This window comes from Hypanus sabinus, chromosome 7 (genome assembly GCF_030144855.1).
Source record: "Hypanus sabinus isolate sHypSab1 chromosome 7, sHypSab1.hap1, whole genome shotgun sequence".
Taxonomy (NCBI): Eukaryota; Metazoa; Chordata; class Chondrichthyes; order Myliobatiformes; family Dasyatidae; genus Hypanus; species Hypanus sabinus.
Window position 1 is genome coordinate 40,445,881 of NC_082712.1, and position 24,231 is coordinate 40,470,111.

General features: G+C 39.5%; 1 protein-coding gene and 1 long non-coding RNA gene across 8 annotated transcripts in view; one reads left to right on the top strand and one right to left on the bottom strand.

Moving 5' to 3' along the window:
- Positions 1-18,576, top strand: part of LOC132396730 (uncharacterized) — a 69,592-nt gene extending 51,016 nt beyond the window's left edge. The window contains exons 3-4 of one of the 2 annotated variants that reach the window (XR_009513090.1): positions 9,615-9,677; positions 15,014-18,576. This is a non-coding gene — a long non-coding RNA (uncharacterized LOC132396730). The remainder of the gene's footprint in view (positions 1-9,614; positions 9,678-15,013) is intronic. The other variant, XR_009513089.1, reaches the window with a different exon arrangement.
- Positions 12,147-24,231, bottom strand: part of utp15 (UTP15 small subunit processome component) — a 46,048-nt gene continuing 33,963 nt past the window's right edge. For all 6 annotated transcript variants that reach the window (XM_059974570.1, XM_059974569.1, XM_059974567.1 and 3 more), the window contains 3 exons: positions 23,003-23,136; positions 19,108-19,166; positions 12,147-13,555 (listed from right to left, as the gene is read on the bottom strand). In XM_059974570.1, the coding sequence (XP_059830553.1) occupies positions 13,323-13,555; positions 19,108-19,166; positions 23,003-23,136 (426 nt within the window). In that variant the 3' untranslated portion in view covers positions 12,147-13,322. The remainder of the gene's footprint in view (positions 13,556-19,107; positions 19,167-23,002; positions 23,137-24,231) is intronic.

A 24,231-nucleotide genomic window follows, 5' to 3' on the forward strand; every position in this document is an offset into this window, starting at 1 on the left:
CACAGAGACCCGGGGTCTGGAGCTTGTAGATTAGATACAGAGACCCAGGGGTCTGAAGCTTGTTGATTAGACACAGAGACCCAGGGTCTGGAGCTTGTTGATTAGACACAGAGACCCAGGGTCTGGAGCTTGTTGATTAGATACAGAGACCCAGGGTCTGGAGCTTGTAGATTAGATACAGAGACCCAGGGTCTGGAGCTTGTTGATTAGATACAGAGACCCAGGGTCTGGAGCTTGTTGATTAGATACAGAGACCCAGGGTCTGGAGCTTGTTGATTAGATACAGAGACCCAGGGACTGGAGCTTGTAGATTAGATACAGAGACCCAGGGTCTGGAGCTTGTTGATTAGAAACAGAGACCCAGGGTCTGGAGCTTGTTGATTAGATACAGAGACCCAGGGTCTGGAGCTTGTAGATTAGATACAGAGACCCAGGGTCTGGAGCTTGTTGATTAGATACAGAGACCCAGGGTCTGGCGCGTGTTGATTAGACACAGAGACCCAGGGTCTGGAGCTTGTAGATTAGATACAGAGACCCAGGGTCTGGAGCTTGTTGATTAGACACAGAGACCCGGGGTCTGGAGCTTGTAGATTAGATACAGAGACCCAGGGGTCTGAAGCTTGTTGATTAGACACAGAGACCCAGGGTCTGGAGCTTGTTGATTAGACACAGAGACCCAGGGTCTGGAGCTTGTTGATTAGATACAGAGACCCAGGGTCTGGAGCTTGTAGATTAGATACAGAGACCCAGGGTCTGGAGCTTGTTGATTAGATACAGAGACCCAGGGTCTGGAGCTTGTTGATTAGATACAGAGACCCAGGGTCTGGAGCTTGTTGATTAGATACAGAGACCCAGGGACTGGAGCTTGTAGATTAGATACAGAGACCCAGGGTCTGGAGCTTGTTGATTAGACACAGAGACCCGGGGTCTGGAGCTTGTTGATTAGATACAGAGACCCAGGGTCTGGAGCTTGTTGATTAGACACAGAGACCCAGGGACTGGAGCTTGTAGATTAGATACAGAGACCCAGGGACTGGAGCTTGTTGATTAGATACAGAGACCCAGGGTCTGGAGCTTGTTGATTAGATACAGAGACCCAGGGTCTGGAGCTTGTAGATTAGACACAGAGACCCAGGGTCTGGAGCTTGTAGATTAGACACAGAGACCCAGGGTCTGGAGCTTGTAGATTAGATACAGAGACCCAGGGACTGGAGCTTGTTGATTAGATACAGAGACCCAGGGTCTGGAGCTTGTAGATTAGACACAGAGACCCAGGGTCTGGAGCTTGTAGATTAGACACAGAGACCCAGGGTCTGGAGCTTGTAGATTAGACACAGAGACCCAGGGTCTGGAGCTTGTTGATTAGATACAGAGACCCAGGGTCTGGAGCTTGTTGATTAGACACAGAGACCCAGGGTCTGGAGCTTGTAGATTAGATACAGAGACCCAGGGTCTGGAGCTTGTAGATTAGATACAGAGACCCAGGGTCTGGAGCTTGTTGATTAGACACAGAGACCCAGGGTCTGGAGCTTGTAGATTAGATACAGAGACCCGGGGTCTGGAGCTTGTTGATTAGATACAGAGACCCAGGGTCTGGAGCTTGTTGATTAGAAACAGAGACCCGGGGTCTGGAGCTTGTAGATTAGATACAGAGACCCGGGGTCTGGCGCGTGTTGATTAGACACAGAGACCCGGGGTCTGGAGCTTGTTGATTAGACACAGAGACCCAGGGTCTGGAGCTTGTAGATTAGATACAGAGACCCAGGGTCTGGCGCGTGTTGATTAGACACAGAGACCCAGGGTCTGGAGCTTGTTGATTAGACACAGAGACCCAGGGTCTGGAGCTTGTAGATTAGATACAGAGATCCGGGGTCTGGCGCGTGTTGATTAGACACAGAGACCCGGGGTCTGGAGCTTGTTGATTAGAAACAGAGACCCGGGGTCTGGAGCTTGTTGATTAGAAACAGAGACCCAGGGTCTGGCGCGTGTTGATTAGACACAGAGACCCGGGGTCTGGAGCTTGTTGATTAGAAACAGAGACCCAGGGTCTGGAGCTTGTTGATTAGATACAGAGACCCAGGGTCTGGAGCTTGTTGATTAGATACAGAGACCCAGGGTCTGGAGCTTGTTGATTAGATACAGAGACCCAGGGTCTGGAGCTTGTTGATTAGACACAGAGACCCAGGGTCTGGAGCTTGTTGATTAGATACAGAGACCCAGGGTCTGGAGCTTGTTGATTAGACACAGAGACCCAGGGTCTGGAGCTTGTTGATTAGATACAGAGACCCAGGGTCTGGAGCTTGTAGATTAGATACAGAGACCCAGGGTCTGGAGCTTGTTTATTAGATACAGAGACCCAGGGTCTGGAGCTTGTTGATTAGAAACAGAGACCCAGGGTCTGGAGCTTGTTTATTAGATACAGAGACCCAGGGTCTGGAGCTTGTTGATTAGATACAGAGACCCGGGGTCTGGAGCTTGTTGATTAGAAACAGAGACCCAGGGTCTGGAGCTTGTAGATTAGAAACAGAGACCCAGGGTCTGGAGCTTGTTGATTAGATACAGAGACCCAGGGTCTGGAGCTTGTTGATTAGATACAGAGACCCAGGGTCTAGAGCTTGTTCATTAGAGCTGAAGGTATGTGTTGAATGCTGAGCTGCAATCAGTGAACATCAGACTGCAGTAGGTATTGCTTTTCTCCAGGTGATTCATGTCAGAGGGGAGAGCCAGTGAGGTTGCATCCACTGTGGACCTATTGTGGTGACAGGCAAATTGCAGCAGGTCCAGGTCCTTGCTTAGGCAGGAGCTGATTCTGACCACGATCATCCTCTCCAAAGGACTTCATCACATTAGATGTGAGTCCCACTGGGCGATTATCATTGAAGCGTCACCCTGCTCTTCCTGGGCACCGATATGATTGTCATTATTAATGAGCATGTGGGAACCTCCTACTGCAGCAGTGAGAGATTGAAGGTGTATTTGAACACTCCCTCCAATTGTTTGGCGCAGGTTTGCAGTACCAGGTACACCATCAGGTTCACCCTCTTGAACGATATTCTGACATCAGCCGCTGAGACAGAGATCGCAGGGTCATCAGACGCTGCAGGGAGTAGCACAGGTGTGGTTTTATTCTCCCTTTCGAAGTGTGTATAAAAGGCGTTCAGCTCATCTGGGAGTGATGCATCACAGCTATTCCTGATGTTAGGTTTCACTTTGTAGGTAGTAATGGGCTGCAAAACCCTGCCAGAGCTAACATGTGTCCTAATAAAGCAGCATTCCACAGATCATACCTGGACTTGTTGCAAATTTCTGAGTGCCACAGACAAAGCCCTCAGCGGACTAAAAACCTGGTTCATCCACAGCCTTTGGTTTGGGTATGTCTGGTATGTTCTCCAGGGCACCTACTCATCCACTTGTCTTGATGAAGTTGGTGACAAAAATGGTGTTATTTATTCAGACTCAAAGATAAATCTCTGAATATTGTCCAACCTCCCAACTCAAAGCAGCCCTGCAGGCCCTCCACCGCCTCCCTGGACCATACTTTCTTGGTCCTTACAACTGGTGCTGCGGTCTTTAGTCTCCGCCCACACGCCAGGAATAGACGTACAGCCAGGACTTCGGACTTTCCAAAGTGCGAGTGTGGGATGGCATGGTAAGCCTTCTCTGTAGTGGTATAACAGTGGCCAAGTGTGTTGGCTCCTCTAGTCCCACAGGCGTTATGTTCAGAAACTTCAAGCTGGCCTGGCTGAAATCCCCCACAATGGTAGGGGAAGTACCTGGGTACACTTTTGATTACGGTGCTCAGCTCCTCCACTGCCTGCTTGATGGTGGGCAGGGGTAGGATGTAACTGCTACCAAAATGATGGCAGGAAACTCCCTCGGCAGATGAAATGGTCGACATTTGACTTCTAGATGTTCCTGGTTGGTGTCGAGGTGGCCATTGTCCGGAGTAGGCCAGTGGCAAGAGTAGAAGCGATAGGCTTTGGGTCATTCAGGCTTTGGCGAAAGCAGGCTTCAGCTAGGTAAGCAGGTGGGGTGGACTTCATTTTTTGGTTTTTCTTTGCATTTTTTTTGAGGAATAGAGAGTATGTCGGCAGGGTTAGTATTTTTCTTTGGGTGTCAGATGTGGGAGTCCTGGGAATCTTCCAGTCTCCCAGATGGCCACATCTGCGCCAGGTGCACCAAGATGCAGCTCCTGAGAGACAGTATTAGTGATTTTGGGCTGTGGCTCGATGGTCTACAGCTTATTAGGGAGAGTGAACAGGAGATAGATAGGAGCTACAGGGAGTTAGTCACCCTGAGACTGCAGGAGTTAGACAAGTGGTTGACCATCAGAGAGGCAAGAGAAAGAGCTCAAATAGTAGAGAACAGCCCTGTGGCCATTCCCCTCGGTAATCGTTATCTCGTTTTGGATGAGTTTGAGTGGGGTGACCTGACAGAGGATGACCACGGCGATCGGGTCTCCGGCACTGAGCCTGGTTCTGTGGTGCAGAAGAGAAAGAGGAAGTTGAGGAATGTGGTAGTCATAGGGGATTCCATAGTGAGGGGAACAGACGGGAGATTCTATCAGCCTGATGAAGATACTCACGTGATGTGTTGCCTCCCAGGTGTCAGGGTACTGGATCTCTCGGATCAGGTGCAGAGTATTCTGAAGGGAGAGGGTGAACAGTCAAAGTCTTGGTACACATCGGTACCAATGACATAAGTAGAAAAAGGGAGGAGGTACGAACTGTACAAAACGGATGGGTTACACTTGAACCCAAAGGGGTCCAATATCCTAGGGGAAACATTTGATAGAGCTGTTGTTAGGGAGAGTTTAAGCTAATTTAGCAGGGGTATGGGAACCGGAGTCATAGGGTTGAGGAAGGGGAAAACAGAAATAAATCAAAGGTAGTGTGAAGCAGAGGTTATAAAAAGAGGCTTAATCACAACCAGTTGGATGAGTTACAGGGCAATAGAGGCATGGTGCAGTTAAAACAGAAAGCAACAAATACTGAACTGGAAGTGTCATATGTGAATGCACGCAGCATAAGGAATAAAATGGATGATCTTGAAATTCAGCTAAAGATTGGCAAATATAATGTTGTGGCCATTTCTGAAACTTGGCTGAAGGATGGCTGCCGATGGGAGCTGAATGTCCAAGGATAAATGGTGTATCGGAAAGAAATGGCAAGGGTAAAAGGATCCTAATGGCAGTTGTATACAGGCCTCCAAATAGTAGCTGGAAAATAAAATTGAAGACCTCAGTGCAAGATTGCAGTACCAGAGGGATATCACAAAATCATGGCTAGCCTCCATCATTTCAGATGCTGTGCTGCAACCGGATGGCTTCACCATTCTCCACAGCTCAGTCTTTTAAAGGTGGAGGAGTATACTTGATGATTTACTCATTGTGACGGTGATCTGTCTCAATCCTGCTCAATCTTAGACCACAAGATATAGGAGCAGAAGTAGGCTATTTGGCCCATCGAGTCTGCTCCGCCATTCAATCATGGGCTTGTCCAATTCTTCCAGTCAGCGTCATTCCTCTGCCTTCACCCCATACCCTTTGATGCCTTGGCTAATCAAGAACCTAACTATCTCTGCCTTAAATACACCCAATGACGTGGCCTCCACAGCCACTCATGGCAACAAATTCCACAGATTTACCACCCTCTGACTAAAGTAACTTCTCCACATCTCTGTTCTAAAAGGACGCCCTTCAAACCTGAAGTTATGCCCTCTTGACCTGGAAACCCCTACTATGGGAAATAACTTTGCCATATCTAATCTGTTCAGGCCTTTTATCATTTGGAATGTTTCTAAGAGATACCCCCTCATTCTCTTGAACTCCAGGGAATACAGCCCAAGAGCTGCCAGACATTCCTCATAGGCTAAGTCTTTCATTCCTGAAATCATTCTCATGAATCTTCTCTTGTTGACTTTGTGCAAAAATTCAACCAGTGTCAAAAAGATTAAAAAGCATTTTAAGCATTAGTCTTCTGACAGCCAACAAACACCAGTGTGAAGAAGCAAACATTCAAACTCTTCATCATTATACTAGCATAAAAATATTCTGCTACTTAATGGTCTCCATCTTTGCACAAGAAATCATGTTCCCAATCAGAATACTTTTATCCTCAATATACATTTTGAGCTCGTTGATTTTTCACTGATATTTAAAAATTTTTTTACAAGAAAATTTCTTCATAAACTTTTCCATTTTTGATAAATTGTAAATATGCCATTAGCAATGGAATGTTGTCCGACAATTGACTCATCCAGTTGTAACCCAAATTCTGTTTTTTGTAGCTCTATGCATAGTTGATTCTCAATGTTTTCACTCATCAATACAACAAGCTACAGAGTTATTACCCAAACAAATTTATTTTAGAACAGTGGTGAGCACTTCTGATACAGCAGGCATTACTAATCTTTCAGAAATTGTCTGACTCTAAAGCCTCTGGTTTCAATCATACCTGTAGACTGGCGCACCTTCCCCACTTCTCAAGACCTGAATGGTTTGGATTTCTCAAAATGATCTCCTGGAATTTTCCTAGTCTCTAGTCTTTCTTCCTGATGTGGCAACACTTCACTTGGAAGTATGCTAGGGGTGTCTATTGTGTCCAGTGCTCCCAATGCAGCCTGCTTTACATTGGTGAGACCCGTTGTAAATTGGGGGACCGCTTCGTCAGATACCTCAGCTCCATTCACCAAAAGCAGACCTTCCTAGTGGCCAAACATTTTAATTCCAATTCCCATCCTGACATGTCAGTCTATGGTTTCCTCTTGTGCCATGATGAGGCCACAGACAGGGTGGAGGTGCAACACCTTATATTCTAACTGGGTAACCTCCAACCTGATGTCATGAATATTGATTTCTCCTTCCAGTTAAAAATGATTCCGTCCCTTCCCCTCTGCTTCTTTTCTCCACTCCGGTCTCTTACCTCTTCTCACCCATCTATTACCTCCCCCAGTACTGTTCTTCCTTCCCTTTCTCCTATGGTCCACCCTCCTCTCCTATCAGATTCCTTCCTCTTCAACCCTTTGCCAATCCTTCCCACATGGCTTTGCCTATCACCTTCAAATGAGCCTCCTTCTCCTTCCCACCTTTTTTATTCTGGCATCTGCCCCTTCCTTTCCAAACATGATGAAGGGTCTCAGCCTGAAATGTTCACTGTTTATTCATTTCCATAGATGCTGCCCGACCTCTAGTATTTTGTGTGTGTTACTTTGGATTACCAGCACCTGCAGAATTTCTTGTTTATGATCTGTCATGCATTTAATCTTATAAACGTGTCAAACTTTTGAATTTAATAATACAGTACCACAGCTTCTCATTTGTATATAGGAGTTTTGCATAGATTGGGTGTTTGTAACCCAGGAACAACCAAGAAGGAATGGGGAAAAAAATCTACACTTAGAAAATGTTGGATAAGCTTGTTTTTCTCCCCTTGGAACAAAGGCCAAGAACCTTGAGATCTATACAATTATGAGATGTCAAGATTAAACAGGATGAGAAATAATGAGTCATATAGGTTTATTGACAATGCTGTAATTTCATAGTCACTGTAACCTTTACGTTTTATTTTCCCCAGGATTTATCATCAAAGCTACCTATTTCTTTCTGTTTCTGATTATATACATGTAGAGGGGATTGGAGTTGATGACACTTATGATTCTTTTTCTTTTCTTAGATATTATAAACAGCCCATGTTTCTTTTCCTTTCTTTTTTTTAAGTTAGTGGTTAGCTTGATAGAGTAGTTTTTTTTTTATTTGGGGTATATAATTTTTTCTTCTTCTTTCCTGTTTTTTTTTCTTACTGTTATACCTAGTTTTCTTGCGTTGTATACATTATATTTGAACCATGTATGATTTTGAGAGATTTAATTCTCTTGTACTTATTGTTTATATATCCATCTATGTTAGCTTTTAATTTAGTAATCCCAATAATTATGTATCAATATTTGTTATCTTTATATGTTGATATTAATAAAAAGATTGAAAAAGAAAAAAAAGCATATTCTCTAATTGGTGCAAGACGAGTTAGTGCGGTCAGATTTTTGGGTTACTTGATCTTTTACACAACCATTTAATTCTTGTGGTCAGGATCTCAAATCTATTTATAATAATAAATAGCATCACAAATATAAAACCAATATTTCTATATAATACACTCAACAGAACTGCATAATCTCTGGCAAAATGTTTATCTAAAATATTCACTCTTCTGGAAGTTAAAATAACAAAGTTAATGAAATTAACTAAGTGAACTGCAGTCTATATTTACAACCCAATGAAAATGCAGAAAATGTAAATCACTATAATATTTTCTCCTTCAAATATACTTACCAAATTCCTTCCTTTGCTAAACCCTAATCGTATTTACATACAATTTGGATCATAAATCACAAATGTTGACAGCCCACATGTAATTTGAATTGAAATAGCATTACTTAAAATCACTGAAGTATCTTTAAGGCATTTTCATTCATAATACAGAGCCTATAAAAAGTATTCACAGCCCTTGGAAGTTTTCATGTTATTGTTTTACAACATTGAATCACAGTGGATTTAATTTGGCTTTTTTGAAACTGATCAACAGAAAAGGACTCTTGTGTCAAAGTGAAACCAAATTTCTACAAAATAGTCTAAATTTATTACAATTATTAAACAGAATAAGAATATAATTGATTGCATAATCACTCACCCCCTTCAAGTCAGTATTTAGTAGATGCACCTTTGTCAGCAATTACAGCCTGAGTCTGTGTGGATAGGCCTCTATCAGCTTTGCACATCTGGGCACAAGTTGTCCCCATTCTTCTTTATTAAACTGCTCAAGCTCTGTCAGATTGTCAGATGGGAATCATGAGTGAACAGCCCAACCATAAATTCTCAATTGGATTGAGGTCTGGACTCGGACTTGACCACTCCAGGACATTAACTTTGCTGTTTTTATGTCATTCCTATGTCGCTTTGGCTTTATGCTTGGGATCATTGTCTTGCTGGAAAACAAATCTTCTCCCAAGTCACAATTCTCTTGCAGACTGCATCAGGTTTTTCTCCAAGATTTCCCTGTATTTTACCCTCTACCTTCACAAGCCTTCCAGGACCTGCTGCAGTGCTGGGATGATTTTCTTTTGATAATGTGCTGTGTTTGGATTAGGCCAAACACACTGTTCAGTCTGATGGCCAAGAAGTTCAATTTTGGTTTCATCAGATCATAGAACCTTTTTCCAGCTGATTTCAGAGTCTCCCACATGCCTTCTGGCAAACTCTAGCTGAGATTTTATGAGTTTTTTTTCCTCCAACAGTGGCATTCTCTTTGCCACTCTCTCATAACACTATGACTAGTGAAGCACCCGGGCAACATTTGTTGTATGCAGTCTCTCCCATCTCAGCCACAAAAGCTTGTAACTCCTCCAGAGTTGTCATAGGTCTCGTGGTGGCCTCCCTCACTAGTCCCCTTCTTGCACACAGTTTTTGACGACAGCCTGTTCCAGGCAGATTTACAGTTGTGCCATATTCTTTCAATTTCTTGATGATAGACTTAACTGTACTGCAAGGGATATTCAGTGACTTGGAAATTCTCTTGTATCCATCTCCTGACTTGTGCTTTTCAATAACCTTCTTGCAGATTTGCATGGAGTAATGTTTGCCAGGATACCGACTCACCAGCAGCTGGACCTACCAGATACAGGTGTATTTTTACTACAATCAACTTAATCACCTTGTCTGAACTAATTATGTGACTTCTAAAACCAATTGGCTGCACTAGTAATGATTTGGTGTATCATATTAAAGGAGGTGAATATTCATGCAATTATTTTGTTTTCTATTTGTAGTTAATTTACATCACTTTGACTGTTTTCACTTTAAAGATTAATTGATCAGTGTCAAAAAGAGCCAAATTAAATCTACCATTATTTAATGTTGTAAAACAATAAAACATGAGCTTCTGCTGGGGGGGGGGGGTTGTGAATACTTTTTATAGGCACTGTGTGTAAATGTAGCTTTAGTTGACTCATATTCAGTTTAATATTTTAAAAAACTAGAGAAAATGAAAACATAAGATAGGGAAAGAGCAGATTATCTGTGGAAGAGAAATCTCTTGAAGAGCATGTCCCTTAATACCACAATTTAAATTACAGGGAAAAAATACTTGTAAACTTTTAAAAGGCCTGTACTATTCATTCATTACTCAACTGGGGATTTCATTAATGATTCAACAATGAAACCCAATGCATAACTGGACTCAATTCACAGTGAGGTTTCGTTGAAAAAAAGCTCAACAGGGAAAGCAGTTGGGTGCTCCAATGAAATTAATACATCTTGGCTAAACTAAAAGTCTTCTTCAACAGTGCTATATTGATGAATAATGTCTAATTCAAAGCTAGGAAGCTGGAATCAGAGACAGCGCTGCTACCGCTTATAGCAGGCTCAATGACTACAAATAAAAAGGAAACTGAACAGATTACCGTCTAATTGTCTCTCAATGCAAGTCAATACCTTGAAAAAATGATGCACTTCACTTCAAGGTACAACAGGTCAAAATGCTTAATGTAAAGTGCCTTGAAAAAGTATTCAACCCCCACAACTACGTTCACATTTTACTGTCTCATTTTCTACATTTAAAATATGTTGAACTATGTTTTTGACCTAATCTACAAAACATTGTGCATATCAAATCAAAAGAAAAATTCCAAAACCTGTCAATAATTTACTAAAAATTAAAACCAATATTGAGGCTGAAAAAGTATTCATCTCCTTTGTAATTACTGCATTTCCTCTGGCATAATACTGTACATTACCCTACTAACGCGTCCAATTGGTTGATGTAGAAAATTGGAGGATCACCTGAATAATTACCCCTTCTCTCTGTAATGTTCAACAGTATGGTAGATTTTCCAGACCAAACCAAAATGAAGACAAAGCATTATTAAAGGCAAGTAAAAGAAACGATAGAGAAGCACAAATCTGAGGAAGAGTACAAGAGGATCTCACAGGCACTAAACATACCTCAGAGCAGTCTATTGTGGAAAAAAATGGAAAATTTATGAAACCACAGCCATGCTGCCTAGGTCAGGCCACCCCTCTAAACTTAGTCACCAGAGAAGAATGGAGCTTGTAAGAGCACCTACTGTGGCACCAGCAGTCACTCTGAAGGAGCTGCAGAAGTCAGTGGCTACAACTAGAGATGAAGTTCATGGCTCCACTGTCTCAGGACTTGTACAAAAAGGGTGTTTACAGAAGAGTGGCAAGGAAGAAGCCCTGGCTTCAAATGCAAGTGGAAGTCAAAATCAAGTGGCGTTGCCCTCTGATTAGCCAATATCTTCAGCATAGGGCTTATATCTAGTCATTAGAATACAGAATTCTAAATTGCTGACCCCTTGTCTTGAAGGTTTAACTACAAGACTTAGAGAAATTAGAGGATAAACCAAGACAGAACTATGTGTTTATAGTCAGCGATTTGAAAATCAAACAATCAAAAACAATACAGAAATGACACTGCATGACAAGTAAACTACTGTACTAACAAAATAGATGTATAAAGAGTATTGATGTAATCATTTTCAGGGCCTAATCAAGGCTCTGTATATAATAAAAATATTCATGTTATTGAAATTCAACTAATAATTCATACAAATAGTTATGTGAACCAGCAACCTTATTTATTTTTAAATAATTCTATAATTTAGACAGATACAGTCTGGACAATGGAAATTGATTGGACCTAACACTGGCACAACATTGAAATTCACACTGAAGGGAAATGTAATGTCTTGACAATTGTTTTTCCAAAGTACTTGCCATCTTCAAACCATTCCCATACTTTGATTCTCAACTAGCATCAAATCTTTCCTCAAAACTATCTTTTAGGCAATTACAGGAAAGAAGATCTCTTTATCTAGGCCACGATCTGATATCCTACGTTGGGAAAATTGATCATAAACCTCCTGAGATTTCAGCATTAAAATTAGCTACTAATAATTGCCCTCCATTCTACCCAATTGCTGAATGCAAGAATGGCATGCATAGCTATGGACACATTAAATACATTACAGAACCATCTTTCATATTTTCATCCCAACTTACCCTTACTGAGCAGATTGGGTCTTCGAAAATTATGAGACCAAATAATGAGACATAGCTATAAAAATAAAACAACTACTTGTTGAAATAACATTTATTCACAATGACCAACATTTGTTCACAATGACCACCATATCAAGCATTCTACTTTTATATTTCTATCTCAAAACTTATTTACTGTGCAGAATATTTTCAAAGAGTGTGTTTTCAAATCGCTTTTGCAGCAAATTCTGAGACCTTCCCATCAAGATAAAACTTCTTGTAGGAACACTGATAAATAACTATTTCACTGGCTCATTCTTCTCAATTGTAAAGGATTCTCAAGAATACAGCACTTCCAATACAAGGCAAAATTTCATGAGATTTCTTTAAAGGTAACTCAGCAAGATGACTAACTTTTTGATCTTAAATAAGATGATAGGAGAGGTTGATCTTCTCAGTCAAAATCTTTTGGTGTGAAGTTAATAATGGATAACAATTGGGAAAGAAAATGGTTGCATTTTGCCAGGAAAGGTAAAGATAATTGCTCATCCATCACTTGACTAAGGTTAGCTTCCTCAGGACACTTCTTCAAACTCTCTTGACCTTTACATGCTCACAAATATTTATCCAATAAGCAACCAAATGTTACAAGATCCATGAATTTACGAAGTTCGACTCAATTTAGCAATTGCTTGCTAGACAGTAAGCAACTGGTGCTGGGTCTTTACCTCCTAGTAACAGGAGCTATCTTAACAACTAGCTCTCAATAAAGAATTTTTTTTTTTTTATTTATGCTGAACATATTTCAAGAAAACAGTGTACAATTTGGGCTCTGTACTCTAATTTACAGCGCTTTTGCTCGTCTTATTGTAATAGCTACAGCATCATGGTTACATTGTTGCCTTTAAGTTAAACTTTATTTGTCCATTATACGAGGCTCTGATCTAGATTATCATTTCTGCAGAACATAGCTGCATTTTTGTCCATCACTTAGCACCTAAAATGTTAAAAGGGAAACCTCACAATTGGTAATGATTTGTTGCTCCTTCAGAAAACATACAAAAATATTTATCTCTGAATAAAATTCTTAAATTCATTGATCCTACATTTTCTTGACATCAATGTATTACATTAAACCAATGGAAAAGAGACATAACATTGCTTTTGGCGATTGCACAAGAGCATTCTACAATGTTTGCTTTTAAATCAGAGAGCTTCAAGGATAAATTTGTACTAGTGTACTAAAACCTGACAATGAAGAGGCCTGGCTCTATGCAATTGTTGTCGTTTTTTCTTGTGCAGCTCCAGAAATTAAGGCACAAATCTGACTTCCAGGTACAACTGCTTCCTTTTTAGTTGTCATGGTGGCAAAAAGTGTGTCCATCATTCCAAGCACTCCAAGCAGACCTTCCCGATAATCAATCTCTTTTCCCACCAGTTGCTGTAAGTTTATGAACTGCTTGTCAATCACTGGTGACGTACCGATCACAGAACTATACACACCTAAAAGCAACAATGAGTAAATATAAAACTGTAATTGAATAAATATTTTGGATACAGTGGAGAAATTAAAATTATAAAGAAATAGCTTGATACTAACAAATTATCACTGAATCTAAGTAAAACTAAATTCCTAATACCAAACCGTATACCAAACTCATATAGTAAACTTAGAATAAATGATGTTGCAATTGATAAGGTATCTGAAACTAAATTTTTTAGGAGTGGTAATAGACAGTAAATTAAGCTGGAAACCACAAATAAATTATGTCAAAGCAAAAATGACAAAATCTATTGCAATACTGTATAAAGCGCAAGATTTCTTAAATCAGGAATCTTTGTATATACTATACTGTTCACTTATAGTCCCATATGTGACTGACTGTATAGAGGTATGGGGAAATACATACAAAACAAATACAAACTCCATTTTTCTACTCCAAAAGAAAGTTATACAAATTGTAAATAAGTTATTATGAACCAACCAATCCACTATTTATTCAACTAAACACTTTAAAATTCAGAGATTTCATAGATTTTAAAATAATACAAATTATGTATAAAGTAAAAACTGGACAGTTACCACAAAGTATCCAAAGGTTGTTTAAAATGAGAGAAAGTCAACATGATTTGAGAGGAACATATATATTTCAAAAGCAAAGGATAAGAACAAATGTAAAAAAATCATTGTATTTTGGTCAGAGGGGTGAATCTATGGAAGTTGTAGTAAGAATTTAAAAACATACACTACACTTGTTTAAAAAATTATTTAAAAATTATGAATATAAAATACATGATTTAAAATGATAGGAGTAATGTAAATAAATGGTATTTGGAATTGGATTTTGTGTTAAAAGATTATGAATTTTTTTGTTTTTGACGTGATGATTGACATCAAATATGTTATGTAAGTAAAGAGGGGTAGGCATAATAAGCTGTAGCTTCAGCCTACACCCTTTTAGTCTGTTTTAAAGAATATCTATTTTTGTTGTAATTTTGTTCTATGAAATCATCATTGTAAATGATGCTTCTTGTTATGCTTGTACTGACCGAAATAATGTCATTCAAAATAAGAGATATTTTAACTTATTTACAATCAATCTTTTTAATCAGATAGTAAGACTCCCTTAAATAATTTCTAATTTTACTAAGTTCTTTTTGTAGTTGTAAATTGAACTTTGAATAAGTTATTTCATCTTAAACTTCACAGAGCCAACTTCCCATATGTCAACTGCAACTAACCTGCTTTCAAGTCTTTCATAATGTCACCTTCAGAACATGGTTGAGTGATGACACACCCACAATTTGCTGGAATACACTGGGTATTTTGCTTTGCAATGAATCTGACACCCATCACTTTGCATGCAAGTTACTATGCTTATATTTGCAAGTCAATTTGAAATGGCGGCGCGACAGCAGCGCGCGCAGTGACTCCAGAAATGAATATCTGTTATCTGTTAGTAGGGGCCGTGCACAATCCTGATTTGATGGGGATGGACGTGAGAAGCACAGAGGAACATCTGGTGAAACTTCTGACATGCCTGTTTCGCTGCCGCAGCTACTGTGCAATCAAAAAGCCTCCGAGAGAAAGGCCCCGAATCCTCGGCTTTGCCTGTTGCTTGGCGGCTGGAGTCGAAGTGCTCAGCAGAGATGGTGCTCGGAGTCGGAGGCTCGGAGTTTTTCGGACGGACTCAAGAGTTGGCTGTGGTCGGATGCTTCCAGAGGCTGCATCGGGAAGCTTTGCGGCGCTGGAGGTTCATGGCAGGAAGAGTTCTTCTTCCTTCTACCGTCTACGTGAGATGATGGGCTATCGAGGACTTTGAGACGTTTTATTACCATGTCCATGGTCTACCTGTATCAAATTATAGCATTGCTTTGCACTGTTGTAACTATATGTTATAATGATGTGGTTTTTGTAAGTTAGTCTTGGTCTGTCTTGTGTTTTTGTGATATCATATTTGAGGAACATTGCATCATTTCTTTATGCATGTATTACTAAATGACAATAAACGAGGACTGAGTGTCCTCACAATCTAATCTAATAAATTTACAGCCCACTTCTTGTAAGAAATGTCAATCACTGGGTACAACATGCATAGGAATTGAGGTAGAAAATTTATGCAGAGAGGACTTGAATACAAAAGTATTGCTGAAGCCTTATAAGACATTGGTCAAAATCATTTGGAATGTTGAGAGAAATTCGGGGCCCTGTACCAAGACGGATGTGCTGGACCTAGAGAGGTCCAGAGGAGATACACAGAAATGATCCAGAGAATGAAAAGGTTAACCTAAGAGGAGTATTTAACGGCTCTGGGCCTATACTTAGAGCTTAAAAGAATGAGGGAATCTCACTGATACTGAAAGGCCTGGGCAGAGTGGACAGGAAGAGGATGTTTCCATTTGGAAAATCTAGGGTGCAAGGGCATCCCTTTAGAATTGAGATGAAGAAATTCATTCTCAACCAAAAAATATGGTGAATCTGCAGCTATTTATCATAGGGATAAGAAAAATTGCTACCCTGAGCACAGTGAACATTTGAAATTCCCTGAACTAGGAGGATGGTGGAGGCTCACTTACAGTGTTCATTCAAAACACAGATAGATTTTCAGACATTAAAAAAAATTTAAGAAGTTGTAGAAAATGGCACTGAGATTGAAGATCAGCCATGACCTTAAAGAATAAAAGTACCAGATGGCCTACAGCTTCTCCTATATTTTATGTTCTTCAATTTCAAATAGAAAAATCCTAAGTCTCTCACGATCACAAATGAAGATTCCATCTTTGATCATACTCCAGGCGCTACTGAAGGGTTAAATCACATTCTCCCTTCATCTATGGAATATACAGTGCCTATAAAAAGTATTCAACCCCCCTTGGAAGTTTTCATGTTTCATTGTTCTACAACACGAATCACAGTGGATTTAATTTGGATTTCTTGACACTAATCAGCGGAAAAAACATACGTGTCAAAGTGAAAACATCACTACAAGCTGATCTAAATTAATCAAAAATATTAAACACAAAGTAATTGATTGCATAAGTATTCACCCCATTTAATTTTGACACACCAAGTCATAATTGATGCAGCCAATTGGTTTTTGAAGTCACAAAATTAGTTAAATGGAGATCAGTTTCTGGAGGCCTATGTGCAGTCAAGGTCCTTCAGTTGATTGCAGTAAAAATACACCTGTATCATGAAGGTGCCATTGCTGGTGGGTCAGTATCCTGGCAAAAACTACACCATGAAGATAAATGAACACCCCAAGCAACTCCGCGAAAAGGTTATTGAAAAGTACTACATATACAAGAAAATTTCCAAGTTACTGTAAAATTGTTGATGTAAGTCCATCAGCAAAAAATGGAAAGAATATGGCACAGCTGTAAATCTGCCTGGAGCAGGCCGTACTCAAAAAGTGAATGACCAGACAAGAAAGGGACTAGTGAGCGAGGCCAAAAGACCTATGACAACTCTGGAGGAGTTAGGAGCTTCAGTGGCAGAGATGGGAGAGACCGCGCATACAACTGTTACCCAGGTGTTTCACCAGTCGTAGCTTTATGGGAGAATGGCAAAGAGAAAACTACTGCTGTAAACACTCACATGAAATTTCAGCTAGAGTTTGCCAGAAAGCATGAAAGACTCTAAAAGACTCTAAAGTCAGCTGGAAAAAGAGAATGTGGTCAGTACAAATAAACGTTTAAGACCCATCTCACAAATGGATTTCATGTGCAGCAGAGGAAAGTATTTTGGATAGCACGAGGACAATATTGCTGAATCAAGTTGTTGTTAAAACGCAAAAAAGTGTGTCGCAAATTGCCAAACTTGTATTTTGTTCAAGGAAGAACCAGGGAAAGAGAAGAGTAAAAAGTAAACATAAAAACAACTGCTCAAAGATGTATAATCTATGATATATTAAAATATTTATAGTTAAGGGATACAACCATATATCTTAAATAAAAACAAAAAGTGCTGGAGATCCTCATCAGGTCAGACAATATCAGTGGGAAGGGAACAGAGTTGACATTTCTGTTCAAAGAATCTTTGTCACAGTAGCTGCAAAATTTTCTGATTTTGTTTTACATTTCCAGCATCCGCAGTTTTTCAGGAACACAAGACAGCAGATGCTGTAATCTGTTGCAAACATCTGCTGGAGGAACAATGGCTCAGGCTGCATCTGTGGAGGCAGAGGGCTGGATGTTGTTTTAGATCCTAAATCCTGATGCAAGGCCTCGACTCCAAACACCTCCACTGATGCTGCCTGAGCTGCTGAGTTCCTTCAGCAGCACTTTCTTTGCACTTGCAACTAGAAATCTTTTCTGACATAGTTTGAAGCTGCTTTTCCAACATTGCTGCAGAATGTTGAATCCACTAGGTTCACAAGTACATAAAAGATATTGCAGTTACCAATTAAGGCTCGCTTTATAAACATAGATATAGTATATTCTAGATTATTGGGCCACGGATTAATTGGGACAGCCGCTTGTTTGGGACTGTATGCTGCTTAACTGGGGCAGGAGATTGATACTGAATGGTTTCTAACCAGCATCAGTTACATGTGCTTGTGTTCAAAATGCAGTGATTTTGGCCACTGATAGTTGCTGAGAAATAAGCAGTAAGACAATTTAAAACTGTTTTGCACACTGCTGTTTCAAGCAATCAGGCTTAGAGATGTCAGAAACTGCAGGGAATGAAAATGAAATGATGTTACTATTAGAACTATGAAGAATTTGAAGGTATTGACAATCATTTGGAATGTTACAATGAAAATGAAAATTTGGAGGATGCAATCATTGAAAGCTTTGTATGAAGGCAGTCTATTATTTGCACTGATTTTATTCATTTAATTAATCAAAGAACACAGCAGCTTACATTGGATGAATTCCCCCATCAATAAGTTTTATAGTTCCGTAGTAGTATTAGTAATGTTCTAATTTGTTCCATATTTCATTTAAATACATAATTTATTACTCAGTTAAATGGTAGTCTGCCTTTTTTTTAATAAATTTTTAGAACCATTTCCATGGAACTTTGGCTAATTGGGGCAGCCGCTTAATTGGGCCAAAGTGCATTTTTCTTGATGTGTCTAAAATCACCAAAATCGATTGTAGTCGCAAAAAAGTAAATCTCGTTTATCCATTTCGCAAGTTTCAGCTCAACAGTGAAGAAAGAAAATGTACTTCACTGGCATGCAGTGGTAAGCTAGTACTAGTAACTATTCAATATATATTAATAGGCAAATAATAAATATCTGGCATATATACATCCCTCACAAATCACAGGAATAAACTCTCATGCTATGAAACATGGTATGCAGCAGGGACCCAATTAATGGGTTTTGATCTCCCTCGTATTTTACCGAAGGAAATTACAGCTTATTCATTAGTTGATATTGAGCAAACAACATGTCAAGTAACAGACAGTGAAGCCACTGAAAACAGAGCTGCAATTCCAACCCGAACATGGAATTTAAGGCAATGTTTTCAATTGGTATCACCAAGGACAACACATTGAAAATTAATGTTACAAGATCAAGCAAAAAATGAAAAAAAATACTCACCAATAATAATCTCAGCAACATTTACTAAAATGGAAGTGAACCTCGGCTTAACAACATTCCTAAAAATACAAAGGTATGTCACTAAACAATGGCAATTCTCAAATGAAATTTGAGCATACATTATGTCTTCAGTTCCAGATATACCCAATACAGAGGTTACCATAATCCTTAACAAATTTCTTTCTTTCAGGAATGTGGGTTCACTTCTAAGATATTAAGATAGACTGATTTTCTACTTAGAAGTAGAAAATGATACTCATTTTGTACTTCTACTTAGAAGTGGGTTCACTTCTAAGGTATTAAGATAGACTCATAAGATAGACATGTTTTTCATTGTCACAAATGGAACCATAATAACATTTCTTTTTTTGTGTCACTCGGAATGTCTTCTGCATTGAATCATTCTGCTCAACATGTCCCTGCCAATTGAAGAACCCGGATTAATTGCACTGTTTGATATCTGACTGGAGCCCTTTCAGACTGAGTGCTTCATTTTAAAAAAATACACATATAAAGGTTGGGTGGCGGGCTAGAGATATGTCCCTACCAAAGGAGGGGTAAGGTGCTCCTTCCCTCCACTAGCCTGCAGGTCTGGGCAAGGTGTAGCATCATGATCAGGGTCATGTGCAGCTATGGGAACAGGTGAAGGATGGTCATATGAGCAGCCGGTGCACATCACAAGTCCTGGCAGTACGACCGCCGATGCATGGCAGATAATCTTTGAAGAGTATTGGTAACGACTGGTGTCACCTGTCTTGTAATGGTACCACACAGAAGTCAATGGCAAACCACTTCTGTAGAAAAATTAGCCAACAACAATCACGGTCACGGAAAGACCATGATCGCCCACATCATGTGATGCAGCACATAATGAACAATATATGAAGGTGGCAATGACTGTACAAATGATGAGGACGTCTGCCTCCATTACTGAGTTTGTGAACACACTTTCTGTAATGAGTGCAAAGGGACCTATCTGAATATACAGTCAGCCCTCCTTATCCACGAGTTCCACAAGCGCGATTTCAACCAACTGCGAATCACAAAAACCCAGAAGTGCTCTTCCAGCACTTGTTATTCGAGCATGTACAGACTTTTTTCCTTGTCATTATTCCCTAAACAATGCAGTATAACAACTATTTTACATACCATTTACATTGTATTAGATATTATAAGTAATCTAGAGATTATTTAAAGTATATGGGAGGATGTGCGTGGGTTATCGTGGATCAGGATCGAAAAAAAAAATCAGAAGTACACTTACTAAGTAAGTCGGAACAGATACATCCAGTATTAATTACCGTCAGTCAAACGTTTGTCTTAGTATATAGTATATATTTTACCTTTCTATGAATATAAAATGCTTAAGAACTTATGTTCCCGAGTTCGATCCAGTGACAGACCGTTCCCGAGTGCGCTCTCCACCGTGCCAGGTTGACGTGGAGGATCAAAAACCCAAAACCCAATAATCAAACCACTGCGTTGCTTAGTAATAATTGTAGCTTTCATTGGGGCAGGGCCTTTTTCACTTTATCCTTTAAAATTGTTCTGATCGTTGACCGACTGTAGCCTAACGCTTTTCCAATGACTGATGGTGTTTCACCTTTTTCCAATCACTTTATTATTTCCACTTTATTTTCAATTGTGATCATGATTATTTTCGTGAACAGAAACACCGCGGATTCAGAGCTCTGCCGCCGGATTATAATGTCCACTGCACTGAGACAGGTTAGATAAGGTCTGGGGTACCGGCTGGGTCCTAAGGTCCACTGCATTGAGACAGATTGAATAAGGGACTTGAGCATCCGCGTTTTTTGGTATCCACGAGGGGTCCCGGAACCAATCCCTCGCGGATAAGGAGGGCCAACTGCATTCACAGAATTTTAAAGGTGACAAGATCTGTTAAGAGTAGGGTTAGTAATGGACATAGGACAATGAGCTTCAAAAACAGAAATAGAAACAAACAGTTCAAAAGCAGGAAGTTACAATGAACATTTATATAATTGGCTAAGCTACAACTTCCACCTTACAAAGGATTTAAATATCCAAGAGGATTCAGGGATAAGGGGTTTGTTGGTGCTGGAGGAGGTGGTGTGGCTGTTCTGCCTTGCAATACAGGAGACTGACAGGAGTTTAGTGGGAGTACAATAGCGCCTTAGTTAAGGTACTAGATTTGTAATGGTGAAACTAGTATTGCTAATTCAGAAACAAGGTCAAATTGCACCACTGCAGTTGCTGAATTTAAATTAAACTAGCAATAACAGCATCCACAAACCTACCAGATAGGTGAAACAGATAGGATTTTTATGACAATGTCCTTCAGGAAAGGAAATTTGCCATCTACTCTGTCTGGTCTCTGCTGAACTCCTCACAGAACAGTTAGCAGTTAGAAACTGACAATAAATTCCAGTTTCACCAACAATATTTACATTCTGGGAATGAATAAATAACCATAGCAACACACAAAATGCTGAAGAAACTCAGTAGGTCAGGGAAATGAACAAACAATTGAAGTTAAATAACCATAACAGTCTGAGAAAAAAATAGCACTGTTCCTTTTAGAACATATTTCAAGGGGATACACGGATTGTTTTAAACAATAGAGTAGTTTCAGATCCAGGACATTGATAGTAAGCGTGATAGAAAGACAATGTCTTCAAAAGGTAATAGATGGTGAAGGAAAACAAGGCTGTAAGGAAAAGGCAATGAACTGACTAGATTGCTCAAGTTTGTCACTGTGCTAGTACGGGCCAAATGGAGCTCATCTGTGCAGGAGTACGAGTCTAAGAGAGCTAAATACTTTGAGAATTTTATTATTTTCTTTTAAATATATATACATTTTTAACATTCAGCTCACTTAAATATGCCATGGCATAGTAAAGAGTTTCTCTGCTAAGGATCTATCAGCATGCATCAAAAAGCAATTTCTGGTTCACTCTACTGACAGCCATTTTAAGATCAGAGGTTTATTTTTATGATAAATGTTTAGATGGATTCAGGAATCTGCATGTTATCACTCTGGTCACCCAATTACACCAACCCAAGGTTTCCAGTGTTGAATATGAAATAAATTTCAGAGTCTTGAATTCTAACTTTATCACTTTTCATTTCTAACAGAGATGAACAATTCCAACATATTCCAAACCCGAGCACGTGCATGAACTTTGCCGAAAATATCACTAATAATAAAACTAAATTTTTTAAAAATAGGCTAATAAATGGTTAAGTAACTGAGTAGGTGAGGTGTTCCCAAACTCAGTGTATCTCTGGAATCATTTGTCAATTGCAGAAGGCAGATCTCACTGATCACTTTCACCCAGAAGTGGGCCAAGCAACACGTAGTTTCAAGTGGTGGTACCAAGGCTTCACAATGGCCTTGATGAGTTTTATCAGAAGCCAAGGTTACAGTTGGAGCTTTGCCATCTGTCAAAATTTGTGAAGCAATTAATGTGGTTTTAAATGTACCTGGTATTCAGAAGCATTTAAAAACTGTTAATGTTGATATAAAATATATTTAGAAGATCTAAACAATCTTATTAAAAAACATTCAACTTAAATAATTGAAATTACATCCACCTTCCAAATTCCAAAGTTCTCAAATGTGCAACAAACTTAATGGGTTTTTTGATCGTACACGAGGTATGACATAGTGTAGAACAATTTTCTAGCACATTGCTGGAAATCTCAAGAAAAAAAAAACTGCCTCCAATGCAAGAAAGCAGATTGACATACAGGACTTCATCACTCACCAAGTCCAGGACCAAGAGGGACCATTTTTGTGAATTTACTTCTGCAGTCATGCTGAACAGGTAGCAACAATTCACTTTGTTGCTGGCACTTTTAACAATGCTACATTATTCTGTGAATAGCACTTTCAACCATTAATATTCATTACCTGATAAGAAAGTCAAGTATGACAGCAAGTTGCTTCTCATTTCGTCCTGCCAGTGCATTTTGAAGTGTCCCTCTGCGTTTAAGCTCTTGCATTACACCAACTGTAACTTCTGGGGTCTTTATCCTGACATGCGACTGCAAAATAACAGTCAGTTCAGAACAGTGCAGGATTTCAACCGTATATTAAGCACAGTATAAATACACTAAAACGGTGAACTCAAAAGCATTTCTTACAAAGTGTTTTTTGGTTAGAAGTTATATTACCATTAGCTTGATTATGAGTTGGTATTAGTTTGAATATCCTCAAAGTTACATGAACTTGCCCTGTGAAGCACATGAAGCACAAAAAGCAAAAAAGCTGCAGATAGTATTCTCAGTATACAGTTGCAAGAAAAAATTTGTGAACCCTTTGTTTTTCTACATAAATTACTCATAAAATGTGGTCTGATCTTCATCCAAGTCACAATAATAGACAATCTCCAAACAACTGTACTTCTCATCAATACTGAGTACACCATTTAAACAATCACAGACTAGGTTCAAAAAAGTATGAGAGCCTCTGGGGTAAAGCAGTCTTCAAAAGCTATTTGGAGTCAGGCATTCCAATCAATGAGATGAGATTGGAGGCCTATATTCAAAAAAACACACACAAAGTCAGGTTACTAACAGAGCCTGCTCTTCTCAAGAAAGATCTGTTTACTTGCACTATGCTTTGATCAAACCAACTTTGTGGAGATGCATGTAAAGGCTACAAAAACATTTCTAAAGACCCAAGTGTTCATCAGGCCACAGTAAGAGGAAACTGTCCATAAATAGAGGAAATTCAGTACTGTTGCTACTCTCCCTACAAGTGGGTGCCCTGCAAAGTTCACAACAAGAACACAATGTGCAATGCTGAAAGAGGTGAAAAAGAACCCAAGGATAATAGCAAAAAACTTGTGGCATGACCTGAAGTGGGCTGTTCATACAAGGTATCTCAGAAATATTGATGAACTGAAACACTTTTGCATGAAGGAATGATCTAAAAATTCCTCCTCACCATTGTGCAAATCTGATCAGCAGCTACAGGAAACATTTGTTGGAGGTTATTGCTGCTAAAGAAGGTTCTACTAGTTAAGTACAAGAGTTTACATACTTTTTCCAGCTGGACTGTGAGTGAGTAAACATTGTGTTCAATAAAGACATGAAAAGTACAACTGTTAGTGTGTTATTACTTTAGACAGATTGTGT